The 25,376-nt window shown below is 37.4% G+C and overlaps 1 protein-coding gene across 2 annotated transcripts in view; it reads left to right on the plus strand.

Annotated features, from left to right (window-relative positions):
* The window catches only part of LOC129741027 (prohormone-3-like), a 133,549-nt gene extending 118,961 nt beyond the window's left edge, over positions 1-14,588 (plus strand). For both annotated transcript variants that reach the window (XM_055732718.1, XM_055732719.1), the window contains exons 6-7: positions 242-298; positions 10,587-14,588. In XM_055732718.1, coding sequence (XP_055588693.1) covers positions 242-298; positions 10,587-10,646 — 117 coding nt within the window. In that variant the 3' untranslated portion in view covers positions 10,647-14,588. The remainder of the gene's footprint in view (positions 1-241; positions 299-10,586) is intronic.
* The last annotated feature ends 10,788 nt before the right edge of the window (positions 14,589-25,376 follow it).

A 25,376-nucleotide genomic window follows, 5' to 3' on the forward strand; every position in this document is an offset into this window, starting at 1 on the left:
TTGTGATGTTTCTGGGAATGGTGGAAGCAAATCTTGCGCAAATAAATTGTATCGATTGTGTATCGGGGAGCCGGGCGAACAACAATCGTGTGCCATAAACGGTCTTTCCGGAGCGAAAGAAAATTTATTCAATTCGATTAAACTTTATCTTCCTGTTTTCTGTTTTTCCTTCTGCTGCTTCTGCCTGCCTTTATTGGTGTCCGGATGAATCAAACGAAAAAAAAAACGAAATCGCATCCAGGTCTGCTCTTACTTCAAGGACCCTCTGCTGTGTATTGGAACTGTTGCTGCTGATCAGGTGAGTCCTCGGAGGAAAGCGTGGGCTGAACATGAGTAGGTACTTCTTCAAGGGAAAGCGGTATGGAAAACAGAAATTCGAGCAATGAACGAAAGTTTTCCACTTATTGGCAATTGGGCAACACCAAACCGACACGACACGATTCGAGGGAGGGGCTTTTAGGCGACCATAAATCAGCGGATTTGATAGACATTTCGTGAAAATTTTTGCCAAAACGATCCACAAACAACATGAACTTTTGTTTTCCTTCGGGTGTCAGAAGCATTTCTTCCAACGTGTAACCTAGCGTGGACCTGACCTTACGCTATACAATGTTGATTGAACCTGGAGAACACAAATGTTTTTTGAGTTGGCTTTAGTCTTTTTTTTTTTCTTAATTGTAAGAGATATTTCTGTAAATTCGCAGCATTCATCGTCATATTTTTTCAATGATGTGTATTTTTCTACAGTAATACCAAATATTCCTTTGATCAAATGTAAGCCGAATGATGTTAAACTCGGCAAACCTCGTTGGATAATTTTGCGACTCGTGCTGATCACTTTTTGATGAAACTTGATGCATCTTATGCCGTTTTCGTTTATCGCCACTCGCGTGGGGCAAAACTTTTTCTGAATAAACAAACAGAATCGTTACCCGGGACGATGCAAATATATGGTTGCTATACTCACCCTTATGCTTACCCCCAACACTGACAACTTTTACGGGGTGCAACCGCCTGCTTGAGGTTCAAATCTCGGGCAAAATTAGTGGACTTCTGAATTAATAACCGAACATAATAACAGCAGTTAGGGCAAACTTAACTTACTTACTTAATGATCCCGCGCCGATCCACCGGTGCATAGGGCCGTTGTAAAAGACCTCCACTGTTGACGATCCGGAGCCAGCGTCTTCACCTGGTCCCAGTCAAGATTCTCGTCGACAGTTCGGATTTCAGCGGCTAGGCTTCGCCGCCACGAGTTTCTGGGTCTGCCTCTTCTTCGATGACCTTCTGGATTCCAATCTAGCGCTTCTCTGCAAATCTCGTCTTCATCTTTTCGCAGTGTGTGCCCAATCCATCTCCACTTACGTTCCCGAATCTCTATTTCTAGCGCCCTTTGATGACACCGGCGATGTAGTTCCTCATTTGAGATCCAGTTGCCAGGCCACCAAGCGCGGATGATATTCCGCAGGCAGTGATTTACAAAAACTTGCAGTTTTCGCGTCGTTACCGCATATGTGCACCAAGTTTCGCACCCGTACAGCAATACGGATTTGACGTTTGAGTTGAAGATTCGGATTTTTGTTCGTAGAGAGATCTGGCGTGACCGCCAGATGTTTCGGAGACTCGCAAACGCAAATCGGGCCTTTCTGATCCGGGTTTCGATGTCTTTCCTGGTACCACCATCAGGCGTTATCTGGCTACCAAGTTAGGGCAAAACTCGTGGGTAACTAGGTTGCCACTGCCAATAAACGAAAACACTATTAATCAAGTTTTGTAAACTTCCTCAAACCATTCGGGTTCCGAAAAGCAAAATTATTTTTTTTTTATTAAATCCGAATTTCAAAGGACTCCACTTGAAGTTAATCTAGATAACTCTAATTAGCCTTCTAAAGCAATATTCAACTTGTTTCATAAGTATTTTATGAGCTCGAGCTTGCTATGACTGCACTTCGTGAATGGCTTAAAGTTATCTCAGTGACATAGACTGCTAGGAAAAGCAACATAATCTCATTGCACAATTTATTTATTTATTTATTTATTTATTTTATTTAATGACATTTTCAATATGAATCGAGCGAGGTGGTTAGACCAAGTGGCGCGTGATCTGGCGAACGTGGGGTGCCCGAGGAATTGGAGAACGGTTGCCATGGACCGAGTGAATTTTAGGAATTATGTTCGTCAAGTTATGTCGTGAGACGGAATACTATGAAAATAAATAAATTAATTCAAGTCCCTGTAGTTTATAAAGACGATAGAATCTCACGCTTGGAATTGGGGGTTCAGGTAATGTAGGAATGTCTGCTTGGTCTAAAACAGTGGTTTTCAAAGTGGCCCCTACCGCCTCCTGGGGGGCGGTGAGCTAAACTTTTAAATTCACAGAGCTTAGGGGGGTGGTGAGGTCATATTAAAATTATAATTTTCACAAATTACGAAATAACATAGATTTGGAATGACAGCTAGTTAGTTCAATGTACAACAGTGAAATGACGTTACAGAATTGAACATCAAGTCACTAAAATATCTATAATTTTACAGAGGTGCAAAGAAAGGTTTTGTATGTAGGGTAAGTGAGCCTAATTTCGCTATATTTTGTCAGAGGTTTTTAGATTTGATATTATTACGCCGAATCTCTTATACTTAGATATACAATTTCTTGGTAACGAAGTTCCAAATTTTTTTCTGAACTCTGTTTTGTTTTGAAATAATCATTTCAAGTCTTGATTTATGAAAAATATCATGTTTTATAAAGTGTGTCGATGTTCCTAATGTGGGACTAATTGTTCCTAATGTTAACATATGGGTGTTCCTAATGTTAACATATGAGGAAAAATGTATCAGCGTACCCAATATTACACTATTTGTTCCTGATTTTGCATATGGGTCTGTTTTTTAAATACTTTAATGAGAAAAATCTCAAAACTCACCTTTTTATAAATTTTACAACGTTTTTGGTATATGAATGGAGAAATAAGAACTATTTAAATCCTACACAATATTCCTTTACGCTAGTTTTGAAGAAAATAGTGGATGTTGAGCTTATTTAAATTCAAACTTTTACTTTTCCAATGGATACGTTTATATATTTCAAAAGTAGAAAATTCATTGTAATGGATACAAATAAGTCAATCCAATACAAATAAAGAGCATCATGCAACAACATGGTTCGATGCAACATTTGTGTACCACAACCACAACACTTATTTAACTTTTATTTTAATATAATGTAATAAAACTATCATTTAATGATAACAAAACGATGATGTCATAGTTTCTCACATTGTGAGAGAGTTTTTTGAAGTTTTTGTTCCTCATAGAAAATTCGAAAAATCGAAGTTTTTATATTTTTTGATGCCGTAAAAAACATTACACAATGTGACGGATTGACTTAGTGATATACAAACTTTATATGGATTTTATTATCCTACATCAACACTGTTGGTGTATGAATATTTTTCGGACAATCATTGAATTTTTAAAATTCCGTTACCAGTCTGGGCTAAAATGCATCGACATGCAAACAATGATTCACAGTTTGAATCTTGTTTCCATATGCTAGAATATGATGTTAAATTTTTGTAGTAATTTTTATCCCTAAATGTATCAGCACCTTTATGCTTTCTTTTTAAAAATAAATCTTTGACAGACAAAATATATACTTTAATTCTAACAAAATCAAGAATAACTGCAGATCGAGCTTTATGCGTAACGACATCAAAAATATGTAAACAACTATAACTATTCAAACTTTTTTTTTCATTAAAAACAAAGGTTTTTGCAACTTAGATACCCCTTTTTCTTAGTAGGGTGAAAATCTCATGTTTTTTAAATTTAAAAATAACTGGTGGAACCAATTATTTTTCTGACTACGTTAATTTGATGTCCCATTTACCTTAAAACTTTTGATGTACTAACGGTAGGATTATCTGTGGACATTAGGTTTTGAAAAGCCATTGAAGTTGAAAAGTGTTGCATGATGCCCCAAATGACTGTATACAACGTGTTTTATTGAGATTTTTTTTTAAATATTTCCTTTCGATTCTGTTCTCGTTAAGAAGCTCTCTGTAACTTGATGGTTTCCTTCTCTGTCGCGAAAGGGTGCGTTCTTTACAACCTGAAGAAAACATTTTTTTCAACATTTTTAGCTTTGAGTTACTATACTATACTAAAGTACAAAAAAACATTTTTTATTAGCTCAAAACAGTTAATTTTACCAGATCGTTGAAAATTATGTCAAAACACAATTCTATCAATCAAATTTATTTCAAATACATTCTATGACTTTGATATAGTTTGGAAAACTTTGACTATGTCCATAATTAGGAACACATTGAAAATAGTGTTCCTAATTGTGGACATATGCTTTTTTAGTTTCTACACGAAAAAAACATGGTTCTAACATACTTATTACCTAAATCATGATAAAAAACAATCCGACGAAAAATTTCAAATAAATCGGTTGACAAATTCAGCTATAATCTTCTATTTCTAAACAGGTGTTTTTTAAGAAATTTGCTAACAATTCCATTCAATTTGGGCATACTTTGAAACAATCCGGATTTCACGAAAAATCCTGTGAGTTAGAAAACTATTTTTTTTTTGTAAAATTAAAGTTCACATGATCCTTTACATTATCATTTTTTTGATAATAGTGATTAGTTAAAAATAACGTCAAAAATAGGCAAAATCGAACAGTATGTTAACATTAGGTACACATGCCAAATTAGGAACACTTACCCTATGTATATCTCAATCACAAATAGATTTTTTTTTTAATTGTTACTGATTTTTTCTACGTTCCATATCTACGTTAATTTTGTATTTTTCAACTATTCTAAAATTGATTTGGGATAGATAATTTTGAAAATCTGTCAAATGTATTGTCTCAAAAAAATTTTGTGTTTTTCAAATATTTGTTTTTTAAATTTACTCAGGGGGCGTTGAGTTCGAAAATTTAGCAGATGGGGTTGGTCAAAAAGTTTTTAAGCCAGTGCACTGGTTTAAATGATCTAACTCCTTTATCTTCATTTTAAGCGTGTTTAATATAAAGAATTGGATTGATTTATTTTAAAATGTAGGGATCAGGTAGGCCTAGATATATTATCAGGAAGATTAGGAGGCCAAAGATGAATATGTCAGATATTTTAGGAGAGCCCAATTATTAAGTCGTGAAATATATAATTATATCCAGCCAAATTATAAAAACGACGAAATAAATTTTACTTCAAAAGTTAACGCACAGAGAACAGACGTACAAGCTCGAACAAAAAATCTTCAGAAAAGTGTGTAAAAATTCAAAAGCCATCATCAGAAAAATACGTTAAAAATTTGCTGATATCAGTGCCATCTGTTGCGCCGTTCAAAAGTTACAAATCAACTTTAAAAGCGCTCAGTTTTCGAAACGGCGTAATCGTATATGAACTCATGAATAAAATGACCAATATCTCAGAAAAAAGAACGGCTTCACCTTATTGCTCGACAAATGCAATTGGAGTTACTTTAAACTTGGCCAAATTTTAATTTATTATTTCAGTACTACTGTGGCAGAGGAATAACTGACAACATTTGGATCAAGCTTTCGCACTTCTTGAACGGTTATCGATGTCAAAGGAAGCATCGGATGTGACCAGTCAATTCTTGACGATCATTCTCACCCAGCAGAACTGATTCTAGGCATCTCAGAGCGGGTTTCATACACGTTTTACATTTGCATCCCGTTGTTCAAAATTTAGTACTTCTCGCGAGTTTGAAAAAGATAGCGGATAAATTTTATCATACCTTTTTCATTTCGTGACGAAAGTGTTACAAAACTCCAACAGCGATTTTCTTTAAACATGCCAAGTAGCTCATACGACTTGTTTAAAACTGATTTAAATTTTGTTATTTTTTTCTCAGTTTTTTGACAGTTCTCTTTGGTGTGTTTGGAGACATCTGGTGCCCCAGCCAAAAAACATAAAATGGTTCAAAAAGGGCGTTGGAATTTTCACACATGTTTCGTGGGCTAGCTTGTACGTCTGTTCTCTGTGGTTTACGATCTAATGTATTAAATAGCACCGAATTATATCTCTTTCCAACCAATCCAATTGAGTGTCCAGAAAATAGTTTTTCTTAAAAAAATAAAAAACTAAAAATAAAGTTGGTTACTTTATTTTTGGAATTGGCTTAAGAAAAATGGTTCTTTAGGAATTTGGAAATCGTTTTGAACGCTGCTGACGTGTTTTTTTTGAAAAAAAAATAGTGAGGTGTCTTTTTTCTTACTTTTTTGTTAATTTTTTAAAATAATCACTGGATTCTCCTTTATTCGGATTTTGTGTTGAATACTTTCAAATGACCTGATTTGGCCAGGTTTCGGGAAAAATTTATTCTGATTTTCTCAGCCCACATAAATGCGGGGAAATTTAGCAATTCGTACTCTAAGGGGCCTGCTTGACTTGTATTAAAGTGAAACTATTCGAGATATTATTTGACGGGGGTCCCCTTAGCTGGTTTACTTTTCGTTTCAGTTTCAATTTTTTGGTCCCAGCAAACATGAAATCGCATTAAAAATGATAGCTCAAGTAATTAAAAGTATTATTGTGAATCGTAATTCCAACTAACGCAAGTAAAAGGTTGTAAAAATCGTTACTCGAACTCGGAATAAATGGTTTAAATCGGATATGATAAAAAGTTCGCCATGTTTGCAGATTTAGAAGACGATTTCGTTCCTGTTTTTCTCACGCGTCCTTCTAGATATGGTGGTCTCACATGTCAAATCGCACGTTCAGCCATATTGAAAAAAGTTTTGACAGCTGGCTGAAGTGTTTACGAAAAAGGGGGTCCAGGGATGCCAGGTGTTTGAGATACAAAATCAAAGAAAAAAAGTCTATGTATGTCTGTGCATGTCGTAGACCAAAGATCAAAAGATTTAAAATCAAATTGGGTTTTAACGGGTGTTAAATAAAAAAATGAGAATTTTTTCAATCATATATAAAAAAATTGTTTTTTTTTTTCATCGATTTCAGTATTTTTTATTAATAACAAAATGTATTTTCTTCAAAAAAATGTCAGTGAAGGTTTGAGTTAGGGCTGTGGTCTGATGTTCGACGCAACTTTGTCGCGATGCTCTCACAAGAACGTTGTACGGCACTTACGTCCATTTTCCGGATACAATTCCGGATTCTTGTAGTCAGTTGCTTTGTGTCCTTGGCCCTCCAATTGTTTTTATACACTAGGGCACTGAGTGAGCCAAAGAAATCTTCTTTTGGGCGGCACTGGGGCAAGTTTATTGGGTTACGATCTTTCGGTACGAACGGTATCTTTTTCTCCTCAAGGTAAGCCAGCGTCTTCTTGGCGTAATGGGAAGACGCCTAGTCCGACCAGAAGACGTACTTCCCATCCGCGTGATGCTAGATCAGGAACGGCAGCAGGATTTTATCAAGGCACTCTTCTTGATAGATTTGCTGGTTGATTGCCAGACCGCTCGGCTTAAACCAAGGCTTTGAAATGCCTCGGTCGGAAATGGCGATGTACAACATAACCTTTTTTTCAAACTTGTGCTTGAACTTGTATTTCACTTCAGGCGGTGTGGATGACTTGTCGCTGGAGTAGTAATTATCATTTCGTGGAATATGCGTTTTGGACAGCGGAAAATAGCTTTCGTCATCCAGAACGAATGACGTCTCGCAGTATTTTTTGGTCATCCACCGACACTGTGATTTAACCGTCTCAATCTGCTCCTCCGCGTACTCCGGCGACCTCGTCTTCTTCCTGCAGACGGTTCCTTCCATCTTGAGGGTAGGATGGATCAATACGTGGAAGCAGCCATATTTCCGACCGGCGTCACGCAGGCTGGTTGCGTCCTTGTTGTCAAACAGCTTCTTTAACGATGTCTTCCTCTGCTTCGTCATTATCGACCACTTCCGACCTTCCGCTCTACGTTCAGGGAACCCAGGATACGATAAACCATACTGACAGGTACATTTTCTTCCTTAAAATGTGCCACCGTGAACTTTTTTCCTTGCTGGAAATGCGTTTCGTAGAACCGTACAATGCGTTCGCGGAGCCCGTGCTGTTTAGACGCCATCTTTGCTTTGACTAAATTCAAACTAGCAAAACCAAACACGCCTACTGTTTCTAGAGAGCCCAAAGAGGAATTTTCTTGGAGAAAGAAAATTTTACGCTCTTTATTTGAGTTACTGAAAGGTATTGAAAACATTCTCATTTTTTATTTAACACCCGTTAGTTTATTTCCTTAATTACAGTACACTCCGCACTTTTCGGATGCTCCGAAATAGCTGTGATTAACCGTGATAATAGGAAGGATCTTTTGAGGATGCACCAAACAATCATAATCCTAAACCGGATGTTGCTTGTCCGAACGATGGCATCAAGGCCAGACTCAGGGTGTTCACCATCGAAGCGGCAGTCGAGGCTACATCATGCACTACGACACTGCCACCGGTTCCCTCGTTCAAAAGGGAAAAAAATTCCACCTGGTTTTCCCAAATGATACCCATCAGATCCGAATTTCTCTATTGGATCTTCTGGAGCAGCGATGGCAACATATGGGGGTCCTCCTGAAGCAGCTGTTTCATCTCGATGAAGATCAGATGTTCCTGCAGGAAGTCCAGCCGCTTCTCGGACCATGGAATGACATACCTCGCCATGTTACCATCCGATTCGATGACTTTCTGCTGCTTCCAGACAGCTCTTGGAAGAAAATAGTGTTGAATAAGCATAAATCTGTTATAAATAATAATGGATAGCTAATGTTACTCACTGCTACCGGCAAAACTGGCACCGTCGTCTATTGGTTCAACGTCTTCCAGCTTTGCTTACCAGCCCGGAACTCAGTCGGAAGAACTTTTTCGCTCCTATGGATTATATTTGCAAAAATCATGGCGAAATCTTCATCTGAGCTATATATTGATGATTGGCGAAACTCCGTGTTTTAAAAAAATTAGAGCACCTGGCATCCCAGCCAGCCAGCAGCCCAGCCAACAGCCAGCTGTCAAATTTCGGCTGCGTTTCGCCCACACCGCCGCCTACAATCCTCGTCTATTTTTTGCCAAAGTGAGATCACCATATCTAGATTCATCATGGGACAAGTGAGAGAACAGCTTTGAAGTTCTCTCTGCGACCAGCAGTGCAACCAGATTGATGAAAATCAGATGGTGTATTTGCAAGAATTGCCCAATGACAGAAGCAGCATATATTATCGCTGGCAACGGTTAGCATGCGCTGAGCAAAAAAATTTGTACACTCTAGCATTCTTACTATGTACATATGTATACTGCCTCCACTTTGGTTGGTAAATGCTGATTTTTCGAGTTTCATACGATCATTTTATAATGTATATAAAACGTATAACAAAGTTGTTGAGAAATATACCTACAAACATGTTTGCTGGGGTTTTACTTTCTTTCCCAAGAACAAAAGCAGTATGAGTAAAGTAATGTTAGTTTTTTTTTGCCAAAATCGAATGTTGCCAAAATCGAACGATTTAGATTCTTAAATTTTTTTCTCTTATTTTAACAAAATAACTATGTTTATTATCATAAACGTTATTTTTATTCAATTTCCGACTATTTTTAGTAATTTTTTTTATTATTTTCTCTCATGTTTTTGATGCATTTTGCACTGTTCTTGTTTTGTTTATAATCTTTTTGTTTTTGTCTTATTCGCGATTTTTGTCATTCTTAATGATTTTTCAGTTGTTTTTTGTCATTTTAAATGTTTTGAATGTTTTTGTTTTTCATTTTTAATTTTTCATCTTTTTTTCATTATTTAGTACTTTATAATTTTTAAATAAACTTTTGTTTTTTTGTTTGTATTTTTTCAGCATTTCAGAACGTAAAAACGTATTTTCGGTGTTCGTCTAAATTAAAATGGTCCTGTTATAGCAAAAACTGAAAGGTGATGTTGTTTCTAAAAACCGTTGAATGTACTAATAGGTAAACAAAAACAGATTTAACAAAAATAAACAAAAATTAGAAAGAAAAAAACTCTTGTAGTTTTTGGCTCTTTCGACTCAAAAGGTTGCCGACCACTGCCCTAGAGTCCAGGAAAGATCTATTTAGCTTCTGAATAGATCTTGATCAACAAACACAATAACTAGTATTCATCCAATTATCACCTGATTTAAAATAAGACTCAAAAAGAGCTTTTGTGAATTCATTTATTAAATTGCGCCTTCAAGTATGCAATGAATGTAGGGTAGTAGACAAACTTTGAGGAATCTGTTTGTCTGAAATAGTCAATAGACCTTTTATCTTTAGATTGTTGCAAAGGGTTAGGGCACCCCGATTTAACGATCAAGTCTCCTTTAACTTAAAGAATATCATGATTTTTTCGTATCACGAAAATGCTTCAAGGTCAACTACGAGTTCATGTATCGTTCTAACATTTGAATCATATAAACTTTAAGTTTCAAGCTGTCAGAAAATGCAAAAGACGGCGAGTTTCTTATTTATATAAAAAAAATTATAAAAAATAAGAAATTCCTCCCTTTTATACCAATGTTCTGACATTCAAAAAGCGTTGAACAATTTAACAACTGCTTGTGAACTGCTTAGAAACAATCATTTAAACTTTCTATTTCTCTTCCACAGGTGAAACACGAGATCGAACATACCGCGGGCGAGAAACGAATCATCTACAACAAACACTAAACGGTGTGTTAAAATTTCCCAGTCAGACTGAACCACATGCACTGATCGTCAACAGAACTAAACAGAAAATAGAAAAAAAAACCAGAGAGAAAAGGTCGAAGTGCAGATAACTGCAGTAATTAGCAAAAAAAAAAAAGTAGTAGAAAAAAAATCAGAAACAAACAAACTAAAACAGTATCCAATGACAAATGAGAGAGAACAAACTAAATGACATTATTTGAGGGAAAAAAAGAAACACGTATTCACTAACTCACTCATGTACAGAGTTGTTTCAAGCTTTCTTCGGTTTTCTTTGGTTTTTCTTTTTCCCATTTCACGTTGTGAAACCCTCTCCTCTGGAATAATGTGTAATTAGAGGGGGTTGGCGCGATAAACTTTCAGTTTTCCAAGAGAAGCTAACGGATGCAAATACTTATATATATACAGTTGAACGCGAGTAATTTCGCGCAAGAGTCAAAGTTGAATTAGGCAGCAGCATGTTGAAGCCACTTTATAAAGCCTGTAATTGTTGAGCTGGAAGGTTCTTTGAAGAAGAAAAAATCGCTGGCAGAAGAGAAAGAGTTTCACTTACATTGAGAGTATGTATTTATCTAGGAATACACGTGAAAGTAAAACTTTAAGAAAGTTTTCACTCGTTGTGGTAAAGTAGTTAAGAGAAGATATATATTAATGAAAACAAATGAAACCAAAAGAAAAACAGACGCACTTTATGAAGAAACTAATACATATCAATCAATGTCCTTATTGTACTTAGCAGGTTAAGAGAAAAGCTAAGCAGAAATTTAAAAAATAACTGATAAACCATTAGAAAATTTTCTTTAATACATTATCACAGTCAAAACCCTAAAGATATATGTAGATTGTAAGGTGCAGCTAATATTTGAAACGAGTAAAACATATCGCATGAGTTTACAATATCCCTCCAATATTCGAAGACAAAAAAATCAAATTTAAACTTACAAAAACTCTCTACCAAATGTTACCACCAGAGAAAAACGAACGGGGAAAAAAGTTGTTGGAGATTTATATTACGCACACGCAAATTGCTCTTCAACCCATCGACCAGAAGGAAGAGAAACGGTTTAGGGAAAAGGTATCGCAGTTGGTGCGTATTGTGAAGATACACCGGTGATAGAGCAACGATAGGCGGTTAAGGATCTGGAATCGGAAAATAAATTACTGAGCAAAATCTCCTCCGGGGCAACAGAAACCATTTCGAAGGAGCAATGTGGGGGCTTTTTTGATTCACCTTTCGAACGAATATTGACAAACGGGAGATAGGAATTGATGATGATTTGATTCTGAGCAAATAGAATCCATTTATTTCTGGAGTCCTCGTCTAGGTCAGGTCGAAAAAGCTCGTCCGATGTAAGGACTAGAACATTCTTGTTGAAAAAATCAATCCTCCGAGCGTCACCTTCTTCTACAAAGTCGCATGAAGAAAATGGCCCCAGACCATTAATGGTTCCGATAAATAACCCAACCTCTACTAGAATGTCGTCTATCAAACAGCAATGACGCATCAGCAGTAATCTTATTTTAGTCCAGCGAGTTCAACCATCGTCATAGCCATAATCATCGTAAACATCACCACAATCATTATCATCGCCATCGTCAACAATTCAATCATCATCATCACCGTCATCATGTGTGGAAAGATGTCAAACGGAAAATTTGCACCACATTATAATCCATTTATTGTGTCTACGACACTCTAGCTAGGCTAGGAGCTCTCTGGAGCCACCACCAACATCCATCCTCAGAAACCGTTCCGCCAAAACCCTCATCAAAACAGCTGAGCCCAAACGTAAAGCTACAACTTGAAAGGCAATCGACCCGAATGTGTATGTATATCGAGAACGAGGTGTATCTTCCATAATCAATCTAGTTCTTTCGAAGCTCGAGAAAACCGCACTGCGTAGCCTAATTGAAGGAACACTTTTGTAACAGAAACTCTATCGAAAATGTTTTGAAAATTCGGAAAAAATTTAAATCATATAAAAAAATATTGAAACATTTTCAAACCATTTGTTGGTTTGAAATCTACATGGCAAAAGATTTCCATTTTTAATGAAATTTTTAGTCTGGTGATTAATGTTTTTTAAAAGAAAGTCATAGATTGTGCGTTCCAGTGGAATTTTTTTCCGGTTCCTTCAAGTATGCAATGCTCCAAAATGCACGTGTAAAATTTAAATCTCTCAGTTGGAAGGAGGTAAAATAAAAAAAAAATCAAATCCACGCAAACAGAAGAGTCACAAATATTATACTGATATAATCGGTTCTTATGCAACAAAACATATCGTTATATTAAAGTTTAAAAACCGCTAAAATCACCTAGTTTTATAGAATCTACCAGTTAAGACTAGTGCGTAAAGTATATCTTACAAAGCCAGAAAATTAAAAAAATACAAAACCTAATGATAAAATTAACACACTGGCTGAAGCATCTACATATCATATGTTAAGTATGTTACAAACTTTATTGAATTTGACAAATTAAAACTCACAAGAAACAAAACAGCAACAAACAAAAACAGTAATCAATTAAAGAGCAGCGGAAATAGACGAAAGCAAAAGGAAACATAAACTCAGAAGAAGTTATGGTTGAATTCGACAGGGACAAAAAACTATAAGCTAAAACATCGGACTATAAAACGAAACTTCTTCGATAACGGACTAACCAAATTTTGCTCCTCAGAGACGACATTCAATCACTTCTGATTGAAGCTTAAAAAACGAAGAAACCAACAGCTTTTATCTAACCGCAAATGCAACATCATTCTAGACAACAATCAAATTTCAATCAAATCTATAAACCAAAACGATCAACAGAGTGATTCAAATTAGGTAAGCAAATAAAAGAAAGAGAACACAACAGCTGCAAACCAAGACTAGATGCTAAATGAATAACAAATATTTCCATTCGACAACAAGAAAGCGTACCAATGAAAAGAAAGAAATAAAAACAAAGCAGAAGCAAAAATTTTCCCATCTAGAAGTAACAACATTCTTTGAACATTCTTAAGCTAAGGGAAACAAACCGAGATCACTCTGTCAAACGAACATTTCGTTAATCGAGCATTTGTTAGAATGTTGCTCTTGAAAACAAAATATTCCCGGAAAGTTGTTTGAAACTCTCAATGACTCAATGACAACAAAAACCAATCTACGACTATTATAAAACCAAATACATAGCTGCTTTCTTAGGCAGACTGAACGATACTGATTAAAGACAAGTTGAACTACCATACCATAGAGAAGAAAAAAAAGTTTTCTGAATGTTGTTTGAAATAAGAACGGAGACAATTCATTACAACAAATTGAACAATCCTCTTCCAAAAAATTCACACTTTAAAAATCTTATCAAAAACCAACCTTGAAAACGGTCAGCTTAAGCTCATCACCTTGAAAATTCTTCGCTGCTATTCTGATTTTCGGTATCCCACGGTTTTGTTACCTTGTGCTAAACATGGTAAAGTATCTCTATAAAAATACATCATTATCCAGTCGTTAATGTTGCAAACAAACAAACTAACTAACTAACATTTTAGAACACCCATCGCCAACAACGTACACTTTTTCTTCCGGCAACAAGTTCTCACAGCACTCACTCACTTTTGGCCCACCTAGTCACCATTCCTTTGTAAAAAGTTCCGTAACCATTTCCGCAGTATCACACTGGAGAGAGAGATAAGCGAAACACACACAAGAGAAAAAAAAAACCAAACCCAAGAGCACAGCTAAAAAGTTTCAAACAGGAAAGCTAATACATACATAGAACATGGAATCAACCACAAGACGCAAAAAAAAACAATACATGAAATCCTCCTCTATGCACCCACAACAACTACAACAACAACAACAACATTACCGAAAAGGACTCCAGGAATGCAAACAAACCCAGTAAATATATGTGTATAACTTTCAAGAACTCAGAAACAATATGGTGGTCTTTTGTTATAAGACAAAAAGAAATCCCTTTACCATCCCATATGTACAAATATCGGAAGAGTTCCCGAAAATGTTAATTTATTTGCGAATTCGATCGGACCCGAAGCACTTCAGCAGTGTAAACAAACTCCGGTATAACCGTGCTGTCAAAGATCAATGTACAATGCACGTGGTGTGAAAAAAAATGCCATGGCAATTTTGAGTGATTCTTCGTATGCATGGTTGGTCGGCTCCGCCCAAACACCAAAAAGCCGGGAAAAAACAACTCTGTTTTAAGTTCGGTTACCGAGTGTATTCCTTTTTCGCAGATCGTGTTCCACTCGTTATTGGAGTTTTAATAGAGCATTCAGAACACTTTCTTAACAACTTTAATAAACCAGTAAAACTAGCTGCAATGCCATAATAAAACCATAATTAAACGTTCAAATGCTAGTTGACTTAATCTGTGTTACTTGGGTTGCTAGCTCTGTTTATAGGCATATCAACCGTACCGTCTCTACAACTAGGGTCATTTCTTCAGAGAAAATAGCCAGGGCTGTCCGAAATATCTTACCTCTAGGTTCAACTTTAAATGGTTTCCTAATTGAAGATGCAGCCATCTTGAAAGCGACAACAAATTGAAAAATTCTACCCCAACAGACTCGGACGGTATACCATCTATGACTACCAACTTACTGAGCTTCACATCTTTCGTTCAAGACTGCTTTACCAGGAAGACCCAAACTAACGCTATTTATACTGATCTTTCTGCTGCGTTCGACAAGGTGAACCATGATTTTGCTATCGCCAGGTATCAGGTATCAGAATGGGGGTAAAGTCTGCTTCATTTAATATTGGAACAAATTCTTTTGCTCATTGTGGCGCTCCTAGTGGACGGATTTGGAAACTTTTTTCACCCACGTGTCGGGAAATTCATTACCTTTCACCATGTATTTATGTCATAACACCAAACGATAGCATTTTGTAAACAACCGCCATGGAAACCGAACGGAGAGATCAAATTGTGCACAGTTTTCTTGAAAATCCATTGTTGTCGGCATCGAAGCTAGCTAAACAGCTTAAAATGCCCAGAAATACCGTATGGCGTGTTATTAAGCAGTACAAGGAAACATTGACGACGGCTCGGAAGCCGCATTCGAAGCGTCGGAGTGGAACTGTCGACCGGAAACTGCGTGGGAAAGTCATCAAGGCCGTCAAGAGGAATCCCAATCTTTCAGACCGCGATTTGGCCAATAAGTTCCAGGCCGCTCACAGTACGGTGCGACGAATTCGTCTCCGGGAAGGAATAAGGTCATTCCGAGCCAGCAAACAGCCAAATCGGACGCTGAAGCAGAACAATGTGGCCAGAATCCGTGCTCGAAAGCTGTACGACCAAGTGCTGACCAAGTTCGACGGATGTATTCTGATGGACGATGAGACCTACGTGAAGGCGGACTTTGGGCAAATCCCAGGTCAAAAATTTTATTTGGCGACGGCTCGGGGGGATGTACCTGCAAAATTTAAGTTCGTGTTTGCGGATAAATTCGCCCGCAAGTACATGGTTTGGCAGGGGATATGCAGTTGTGGACAGAAAACCAAAGTCTTTCTCACTGACAAGACAATGACATCAGAAGTCTACAAAAAAGAGTGCCTACAGAAACGGACTCTGCCGTTTATTCGTGCCCACGACCGTCCAGTAATGTTTTGGCCGGACCTCGCAAGCTGCCATTACAGCAAAACGGTTATGGAATGGTACGCAACGAACGGGGTCAGCGTAAAACCGAAGGACCTCAACCCCCCAAACTGCTCCCAGTTCCGGCCGATAGAGAAATACTGGGCAATCACGAAGCGGAGGCTTAAGGCAAAGGGAAAACTTGTTAGGAACATGACTCAAATGAAGAACTGGTGGAATCAAATCGCCAAAACGGTGGACGAAAAGGGTGTGCGCCGCCTAATGTGCCGTATTACGGGAAAAGTACGAGAATTTCTTCGAAACAGCAATGAATAATTTTTTTAATTTTTTTTTATGAAAAGTAAAGAAAATGCTACATTTGTATGAAAAAACAAATTATGAATTCGTTAATAAATGACTGAACTACACGCAATTGTTTGTGTTCCAATATTAAATGAAGCAGACTTTAGGCTTAATAGCGGCACGTTATCCAAACATACGGGAAAATTGTGCCTAGCCTTTTTTTTATCCAAGATTTCATCATTTACCTGAGAAACCTGAAAAACCTATAAAAGGAAGAAATAAATTCAATCTATTTAAGATGGCATAAAGCCTTTCCACTAGGGATTATTAGCATTAAAGCTCTTTTCTACATTCGGTAAGGAATGATAGAATGTTTTTTAAGTTTAATTTCTTAAACTCAGATTCGCTTAAAGCGTAAGATCCCAGAGTACGAAAACGTAGTCTGCACAGAAAAAAATACTGAGGTTTACATTTCATGTAAAATTTTATTTCATGTAAAGTTCGGTCAAATGTGTTGTATACTATAACGCAGCCCTGAAAAAAACCATGCGTTTTCTCATTCGTGTCAATTTGTTGTACTTTTACATGAATTTTGCATGAAACAATGTTTGGAATCGAACACGTTGCAGTCGCGCACAGGGTGTGTCTTATTGTTTGTTAATATTCATGAATGTAAAAAAGTAAAATCCTTTAAAAATTGTTCATAAAAAAAAATTTTTTTTGTTGCTTTTGTAAAAAAAAACTTAAGTTTAGTTTATTACTCGATAAAAGATTACACATAATTGGATAGAAAAGATATTTTGTTCAAAGGTACAGTTCACATCTTGCCCCTAATTTTAAATATTTTTTAATATAAGAATAACTTCAACCAATAAGGTTGAAATGAAATCTTGCGGGATTTTTGGTGAAATAACGAAGAAACAAACTCCACTAAGTAAAATTATTCAAGCAGTAATGCTGATAAATGTTATTTTCCATAAGGTGATGGAGTTTTTTTAAATTTAGTTAAAAAATAAATATACAAAAAAATGTAGCGAACTAAAGCGAATGACGTTTTAATGCCGAACTCTGCAAGTTCTATTACCCCTTTCCTTTCTAACATTCCATCATTTTATAAGAACATTTCAATGTACAACGAAAAAATAACAAGTCTGATATAACAAAAAAAAACTTAGTGCTACCTTTTTTTGAAAAGTAATGACAGTTTTTTTTTTCAACATCATCCATCCAAAAAGTATTGACGAAACTAAAACGAAAATTCAGATACACCCTGTAGCAGGATCGTTTCACAAACAAACACCGAACGGCCGACCGGTAAGCAGCAAGTTCGATTTGATGCGCAAAGAAAATGCTGTTTGAAATCTGGAGCTTGCGGATTTCGAGTAAACATGAACATTATGAATATCTATTTAATCAATGGCATGCTATGTTATAAGGCTGATGTCTAGCAGTTGATAAATTATGATTCAAAAACTAGAAAGGAATAATAAGCCGGAACGGTTTCATTGTTATTGTCATGTAAATTCACAATGGCATTTAATTCTTTTCGGGAATTTACATTACGTCATAAGTCATGTAAATTTAGTAGGAATAACTTGTTCCAATTATTTGCAGCTTAAAACATGTAAGCGTACATGATTATTTAATACTGTGTGGCAAATGAGGGGCAGTTACTTATAAGATGGAAGGGATCTTCCACATCTGATTCACAACTACCACATACTGGAGATTCAGCACGCTGAATGTTGTGCATGTGATAGTTGAGTTTACAATGACCGGAGAGTGCTCTGACGGAACATCGTTTTCGATCTAAATTTCTAATGAGGCGTGTAAATTTAGATCGAAAACGATGCACGAAAATGGATCGGCTTATCGTCGTGTAAAAATACACAACGATGTAAAATTTTTGAATATTTGTTCAGGATATTTCGAGTTTTGATTTAAATATTCAGGTGTTGGATGTCATGAGGCCATTGGAAAAAATGAACACTTTTATGAAACATTTATTTTCATTAAACAGCTTCAGGATAAATTTTTGAAAATTCACTAACAATCACCGGACAGCGCCAGGCTGGAACGTTGTTGAATTCGAAGATGACCATCCTGGTGATACTTTACTAGTCAGAGTCACCAGTATGAAATTGTTTAAGGTCTCATTCCGGACAATCATTCTGGATTTTGGACACTACAAACAAAGAAAAACCAATAATTTCAACATCTTTGGTTTATTTTATGAAATTTCATTTCTTATCTTTACCTTAACTTCATTCGTTTAGGATTTCATGTGCATTGCTTTCGCTGGGATTCGATTTTCTCTAGCTTAAGCTGGAATGCATAATTCTGAATTAATTACACTCGCGAACTGCTACTACTTTTTTGACTGTTCGAAAAATAACAACACCATCCTGCGTCAAAATGCTGCGGAAACAGTTGATCTGTCATATTTTTTGTTATTGCTGTAGATGTATTTTTAGATGTTAACTTTATTTTTACATCAGGAAATGTAAAGTTACACCAAAAGAACTTAATTTTACGCTTAGCATTTAAAAATGAATTTAAAAACATTGTAAAATTACATCTATTTTCAATTACACTCGGAAAAAAGTTGATAGCTCTCATTTTAGATTTCGTATACTTTTAGAAATTTTTTGCTGTGTAGTGCTGCAGTAGGAGTTGTAGTGAACGATCCGGACATCCCCAAAAGACACATTCTTTGAAGGTGATTTAGTTTAGTCCGAACTGTTGCAACTTCTCCTTTCTGCCACCACACTAGACACCCATAGGCCAGAATTGGTCTTACGATTGTGGAATAAATCCAGTGAATATGTTTAGGTTTGAGTCCCCAGTTTTTTCCGATTGCACGTCGGCATTATCCGAAGGCCATGCATGCTTTTTTGATTCTGAATTCGATGTGATCAGACCAGTTTAATTTGGAGTCAAGAATGACACCCAAATATTTAACTTGATTAGACACGGTGATTTCGGAACCATAAAACAGCAGAAGGCGCACCCCGCGGGTGATACGTTTTTTAGTAAATAAAACAGTATTAGTTTTGAGAGGATTAACTGAAAGTTCTACATGAGAACACCACCGTTCAACAGAGCGCAGAGCTTGTTGCATTATATCAAATAATGTGCTTATGCACAAACCTCTTACCAGCAGAAGATAATCATCTGCGAATCCATAGGTTGGTATTCCACGGTCATTGAGTTTTCTCAACAAGCCGTCTGCAACTAGGTTCCACAAAAGAGGTGATAGTACACCTCCCTGTGGGCAACCACGTGTGCTAACTTTTGTTATTGAAGCCTGTCTTAACACGTTCGTCGCCACGGCACCCATATTCGGGTGACGGGTGTATTTCCTGGGGGGGCCCGTCACATCAAAAAGCGTGTGCCGCTCTCTTACTTGAGTTCACCGCTCAGCTTCGCCACACGTTTCAAATATGAGAGTTCTCCCTCTTTGCTTTCTCTCTCTGAAAATTTTTTTGGGCCCGGCTAGTAAAACTACCAAAATGAGCGTGGCGACGAACGTGTTAAAGACGAATGAAGATTCCTGTTACTTAGCATTGCGCTAATCCAGTTAGTTATAACACTAGGCACTCCATGAAGTAGTGCCGCATCCATTATTGATGTAAACGAAACATTATCAAATGCTCCTTCTATGTCTAGAAATGCTCCTAGACATGATTCTTTCTGTGAAAAACTATTTTCAATATTATGTACTACGTTGTGCAGAAGAGTTAATGTTGATTTTCCTGTTTGGTATGCATGTTGTGTCGCATTAAGCGGATGTTGGACAAGACATTCTTGCCTGATATGATGATCAATTTAACGTTCAAGTGCTTTTAATAGAAATGAACTTAGACTAATAGGACGAAAGCTTTTGGCTTCGTCGTATGATGATCGTCCCCCTTTAGGGATGAATTTCACGGCTATCTGCCGCCAAAGTTTAGGAATATATCCATGAGCAAAACTGCTTATCATTATTTTTCCTAATATGTGTTTGAAATGATCGAAACCTTTTTGAAGCAAAACTGGAAATAAACCGTCACTTCCAGGAGATTTGTATTGAGCAAAACCATCGATTGCCCATTTGATCGATTCTGTAGTAACTATTTTCCGAGCAAAATGCAAGGAATCAAGACTTCCAGAAAAGAACTCAGGCTCTATCGATGAATCTTGATCAACACATCCTGGAAAGTGAGTATTGAATAGACAACTTAATGTTTCTTCGTCGTTTGATGTATAATCACCACTAGGGGTTTTAAGGTATGAAACCTGATAATGTTTTGATTTGGCTAAGACTTTATTTAACCTACTTGCTTCGTGCAAGCTTGAAATGTTTGTGCAGTAGCTCTGCCAACTTGAGCGTTCGGCAGCTCTTGTTGCTTTCCGGTAAGCTCTGCGAGCCAACTTGAAAGCATCAAAACCTTCCGTGCGCCTTCGGTTCCAAGAGCGTCTGCAGTTTTTTCGTAATTTACTGAGATTTGAGTTCCACCATGGTGTACTGTTTTTGTTGAATTTCAACGTTCGTAAGGGACACGCTTCTTCATAAGAATTTAAAATAATTTTGGTGGTTTTTGCAACCACTTCATCCAACTCAGAAGGAGTAGTAATTTCAGGTGCATATCCATGAAATTTAGTAGCAAGATGCTCCAAATATAGGTCCCAATTAGATGTTCTTGGGTTTCTGAATGTAATTGTTTCTAAAAACTCATCTTTTTTGTTCAAAATAGATAAACCTGTGGTCTGAAATCGATTCTTCGTTGGGCACATGCCAATTTGAAATTTCCTGAGAAATTGTTCTAGAAGAAAGTGTGATGTCAATCACCTCTTCTCTGTCACACCTAACAAAAGTTGGTTTATTTCCCACATTTTGAATTTGTAAATCAGTGCTGCTTAAATATTCCATTAAATTTAAGCCTCTCAGATTGATATCTGAGCTACCCCATACAAAATGATGGGCATTGGCATCACAGCCAATTACAAGAGGTACATATATTTTGTGATTCACAGAATGAAATGACATTTTTTAAATCATCCGTAGGGGATGATTGTTCATATGGTGAGTATGCTGAACAGTAGACGTATTTTCTATCAGGCAGCGAAACCTGAACGACGCAAATATCTCTTGTTGTTATATTGACGCTATTTATACTGATCTCTCTGCTGCGTTCGACAAGGTGAACCATGATATTGCTATCGCCAAGTTCGGACGCTTAGGATTCTGTGGATCCCTACTGGATGGAAGTTATCCGTTCGAACTGGTGAATCCTTTTCCAGGCAATTCCCTGCCCCCTCAGTAGTGCCCCAAGGGAGCCATTTAGGACCGATAATTTTCGTAATCTACTTCAATGACGCACCCTCGCTTCTCGAAGGCAAAAAAACTCGCATATGCTGCTCACCTGACACTTTTTCACGCTATAAACGACCAAGACGACATCAACTTTCTACAGCAGCAATTCTCTGATTTTCTCATGTTGCACCATGAACTGTCTGGCGTTATTGCAGTACATGCTCGGTTATATCGTTTTCCCGTAAGCGGCACACTCTTTAGGCGGAGTACATCCTTGGAGACGAAACCATCACGCGGGTGGGCCACATTAGACGTTATACTCGATCAACGGCTGGAGATCAAGACTCACACGAACTATATGACGTCAACAAAGCTTCTAGAAATTGGATTCCTGTTTCGCACGGCCAAAGTCTTCAAATACGTGTACTGCCTTAAAAGTCTATTGCTGCATAGTTCGTTCCATTCTCGAGTACGCATCAGCTGTTTGGTGGCCTTTCTATCAGTACGGAGCTGAACGAATCGATGCTATCCAGCTTTCTGTGGTAATTGGCATGACCCGTTTCGTTTGCCAAGCTATGAAAATCGTCGCCACCTCATAGAATTGGATATATGCTTCAAGTTCGTAGAAACGCTATTCGAGCTCTGGTTGTTGCTGAACTACTGACATCGAGAATTGACTCTCCCGCGTTGCTGGAGGCTGCCTCTCTCAGTGTACGACCCCAAGGGTTAGGAAACCAACATTTGCAGCTCTACGTTTCCATCCACCTGAACAACTATGGGGTCAACAGCGCTTTTGTCGGAATCTTAAAAACTTTTAATCGTTTTTCGACTTCGACGTTTCGAAAAACGTGTTTCGAGGGAAAATTGTAGACGTGTCCAGAAAGGTGTCGAGTGGATATTAATTTTAGATTATGATATTTTAATGGCATTGCGGCGAGATGAATTTTAAGGTAGAAATTGAAGACATTGTGAAATATATAGGTGGATAGATGAAGCCAGTGCGCTTCGTAGAAGTGAGTAGGCGGAGCTTTCTATACAAAACAGCCCTTCGCTTACACCTTCACTTTCAGCTCACGATGTGCTTTGGAATGTGTATTTTGGACCTGAACCAAACTGAATCAAAGGAATAAATGAAGAAATAAGGTTTTATACTAGGGTAAGAACACTATATATTGAACACTATCTTTGGGATTCAACACATTTGTGGCCAATAAATAATAACGAAAGAATTTTCTGATAAAATTTTGATAGCGTAGCTTAAGCTTATTTCTCAGCTTCGAATCGATATATTTTGACGTAGAATTACGTCTTACGGCAACACTATAGGGGGGGCAAATTGAAATTTGCGAACAGATCTCGCGTCACGAAAACTTTCCATCTCACAGACATCCTATCTAAAGGATTATGACGTCATCACCAACGCCTGCTTTGATGGGTTTTGTTTTTCCCTACCTACGAAAGGTATAAAACAAAGGGCCCGTCGGTCGACTCGGTTTCTTTCTCTGTTTGCCGTCAAGCTGAACAGACCGTTGCTGCGCTTCGATCTGAGTGTGGACCCCACCAGTGGTAATCCGACTCAGATATCGATTTGCAGTAGTTCAGTGGCAATCGTGGACCAGTGAGCAACGATGACGGTGAGCAGCGATGACGGCCACCACACCAGCGTAGACAGCCAGCGGCGGAGGCGTTCAGTGGCGGAGGACTCCAGTGGCAGTGGCAGGGATCCTACAGGTCATCGCAAGTGGCGTTGCATGGTCGAATTATGTCACATGGTCAATTTATGTTGCATGGGCGATTATGTTGCATAGTTGGATTTTGTTACATGGTCGGATTATGTTGCATGGTCGGATTATGTCACATGGTCGATTATGTCACATAGTCCGATTATGTTGCATGGCTAGATTTCGTCACATGGTCGATTTATATTGCATGGTCGGATTGTGTCATGGTCCGATTATGTTGCGTGATCGATTTATGTCACATGGTCGATAATGTTGCATGGTCGGATTATGTCACATGGTCCGATTATGTTGCATGGTCGGATTATGTCACATGGTCTGATTATGTTGCATGGTCGGATTATGTCACATGGTCGATTATGTCACATGGTCCCATTATGTTAAATGGTTGGATTTCGTCACATGGTCGGATTATGTTGCATGGTCGGATTATGTCACATGGTCTATTTCTGTTGCATGGGCAATTATGTCACATGGTCTGATTATGTTGCATGATCCGATTATGTTGCATGGTTAGATTTTGTCACATGGTCAGATTATGTTGCATGGTCGGATTATATCAAATGGTCCGATTTTGTCGCATGGTCGGATTATGTTGCATGATCAGATTCTGTCACATGGTCCGATTATGTTGCATGGTCCGATTATGTTGCATGGTCGGATTATGTTGCATGATTCGATTATGTCACATGGTCGATTTTGTTGCATGATCGAATTATGTCACATGGTCGATTATGTTAATGGTCGGATTATTTCACATGGTCGATAATGTTGCATGGTTGGATTATGTCACATGGTCCGATTTTGTTACATAATCGGATTATGTCACATGGTCTGATTATCTTGCATGCTCCGATTATGTCACATGGTCCGATTATGTCACATGGTCGGATTATGTCACATATTTGTTGCATGGTCGATTATGTCACAGGATCGGATTATGTTGCATGATTCGATTATGTTGAATGGTTGGATTTTGTCACATGGTCGGATTATGTTGCATGATCGAGTTCTGTAGCATGGTCGGATTTTGTCACATGATCATAATATGTTGCATGGTCGAAAATGTTGCATGATCAGATAATGTCACATCTTCGATTTAACTGCATGATCGGATATTGTCACATGGTTGATTATATTGCATAATCAGATTGTGCCACATGGTCGATTATGTTGCATGGTCGGATTATCTCAGATGGTCGATTTTATTGCATAGTTGAATTAGGTCACCTGGTCGAATTATGTTACATGATCTGATTATGTTGCATGATCCGATTATGTCACATGTACTGCATGCTCAGATTATTTCTGGCAATAGGTTTATGTCACATGGTTAAATTCTGTTAAATGATTGAAATTTGTCACGTCATATTGCCATTTTGACACTCATATGTTGGTCATTTCAAAAATGCACTATAAGTTCTGTTATTCTATACATTGACAAAAAACAATTGCGTAATTCTACGTTTAGCGGTCGTAGCCAAATTACTACCTCCCCCACTTTTTTTTTTCGCGGGAATATGTTTTGAAATTATTATTTAAGCCTTTTTATTCAAAATTACTTTTGTCTCAATGATTAAACACAATGACAGGCAATGTTCTAATTGCATATAATTAGGGGTATTTCGCTTGATAGTATGCCTTGCAGGGGCGATTTTGGTGGAGCTAGCAACCAAGAAACAGTTTGTTTATATTTCCAAACACCAACCGATGTTTGTTCAATAACTGATTCATGCATTTCTTTACGAAACGAGTACTGCAAGATTGAACGTTCAATAATTGAAACATTG

This window comes from Uranotaenia lowii, chromosome 2 (assembly GCF_029784155.1).
Source record: "Uranotaenia lowii strain MFRU-FL chromosome 2, ASM2978415v1, whole genome shotgun sequence".
Lineage (NCBI taxonomy): Eukaryota > Metazoa > Arthropoda > Insecta > Diptera > Culicidae > Uranotaenia > Uranotaenia lowii.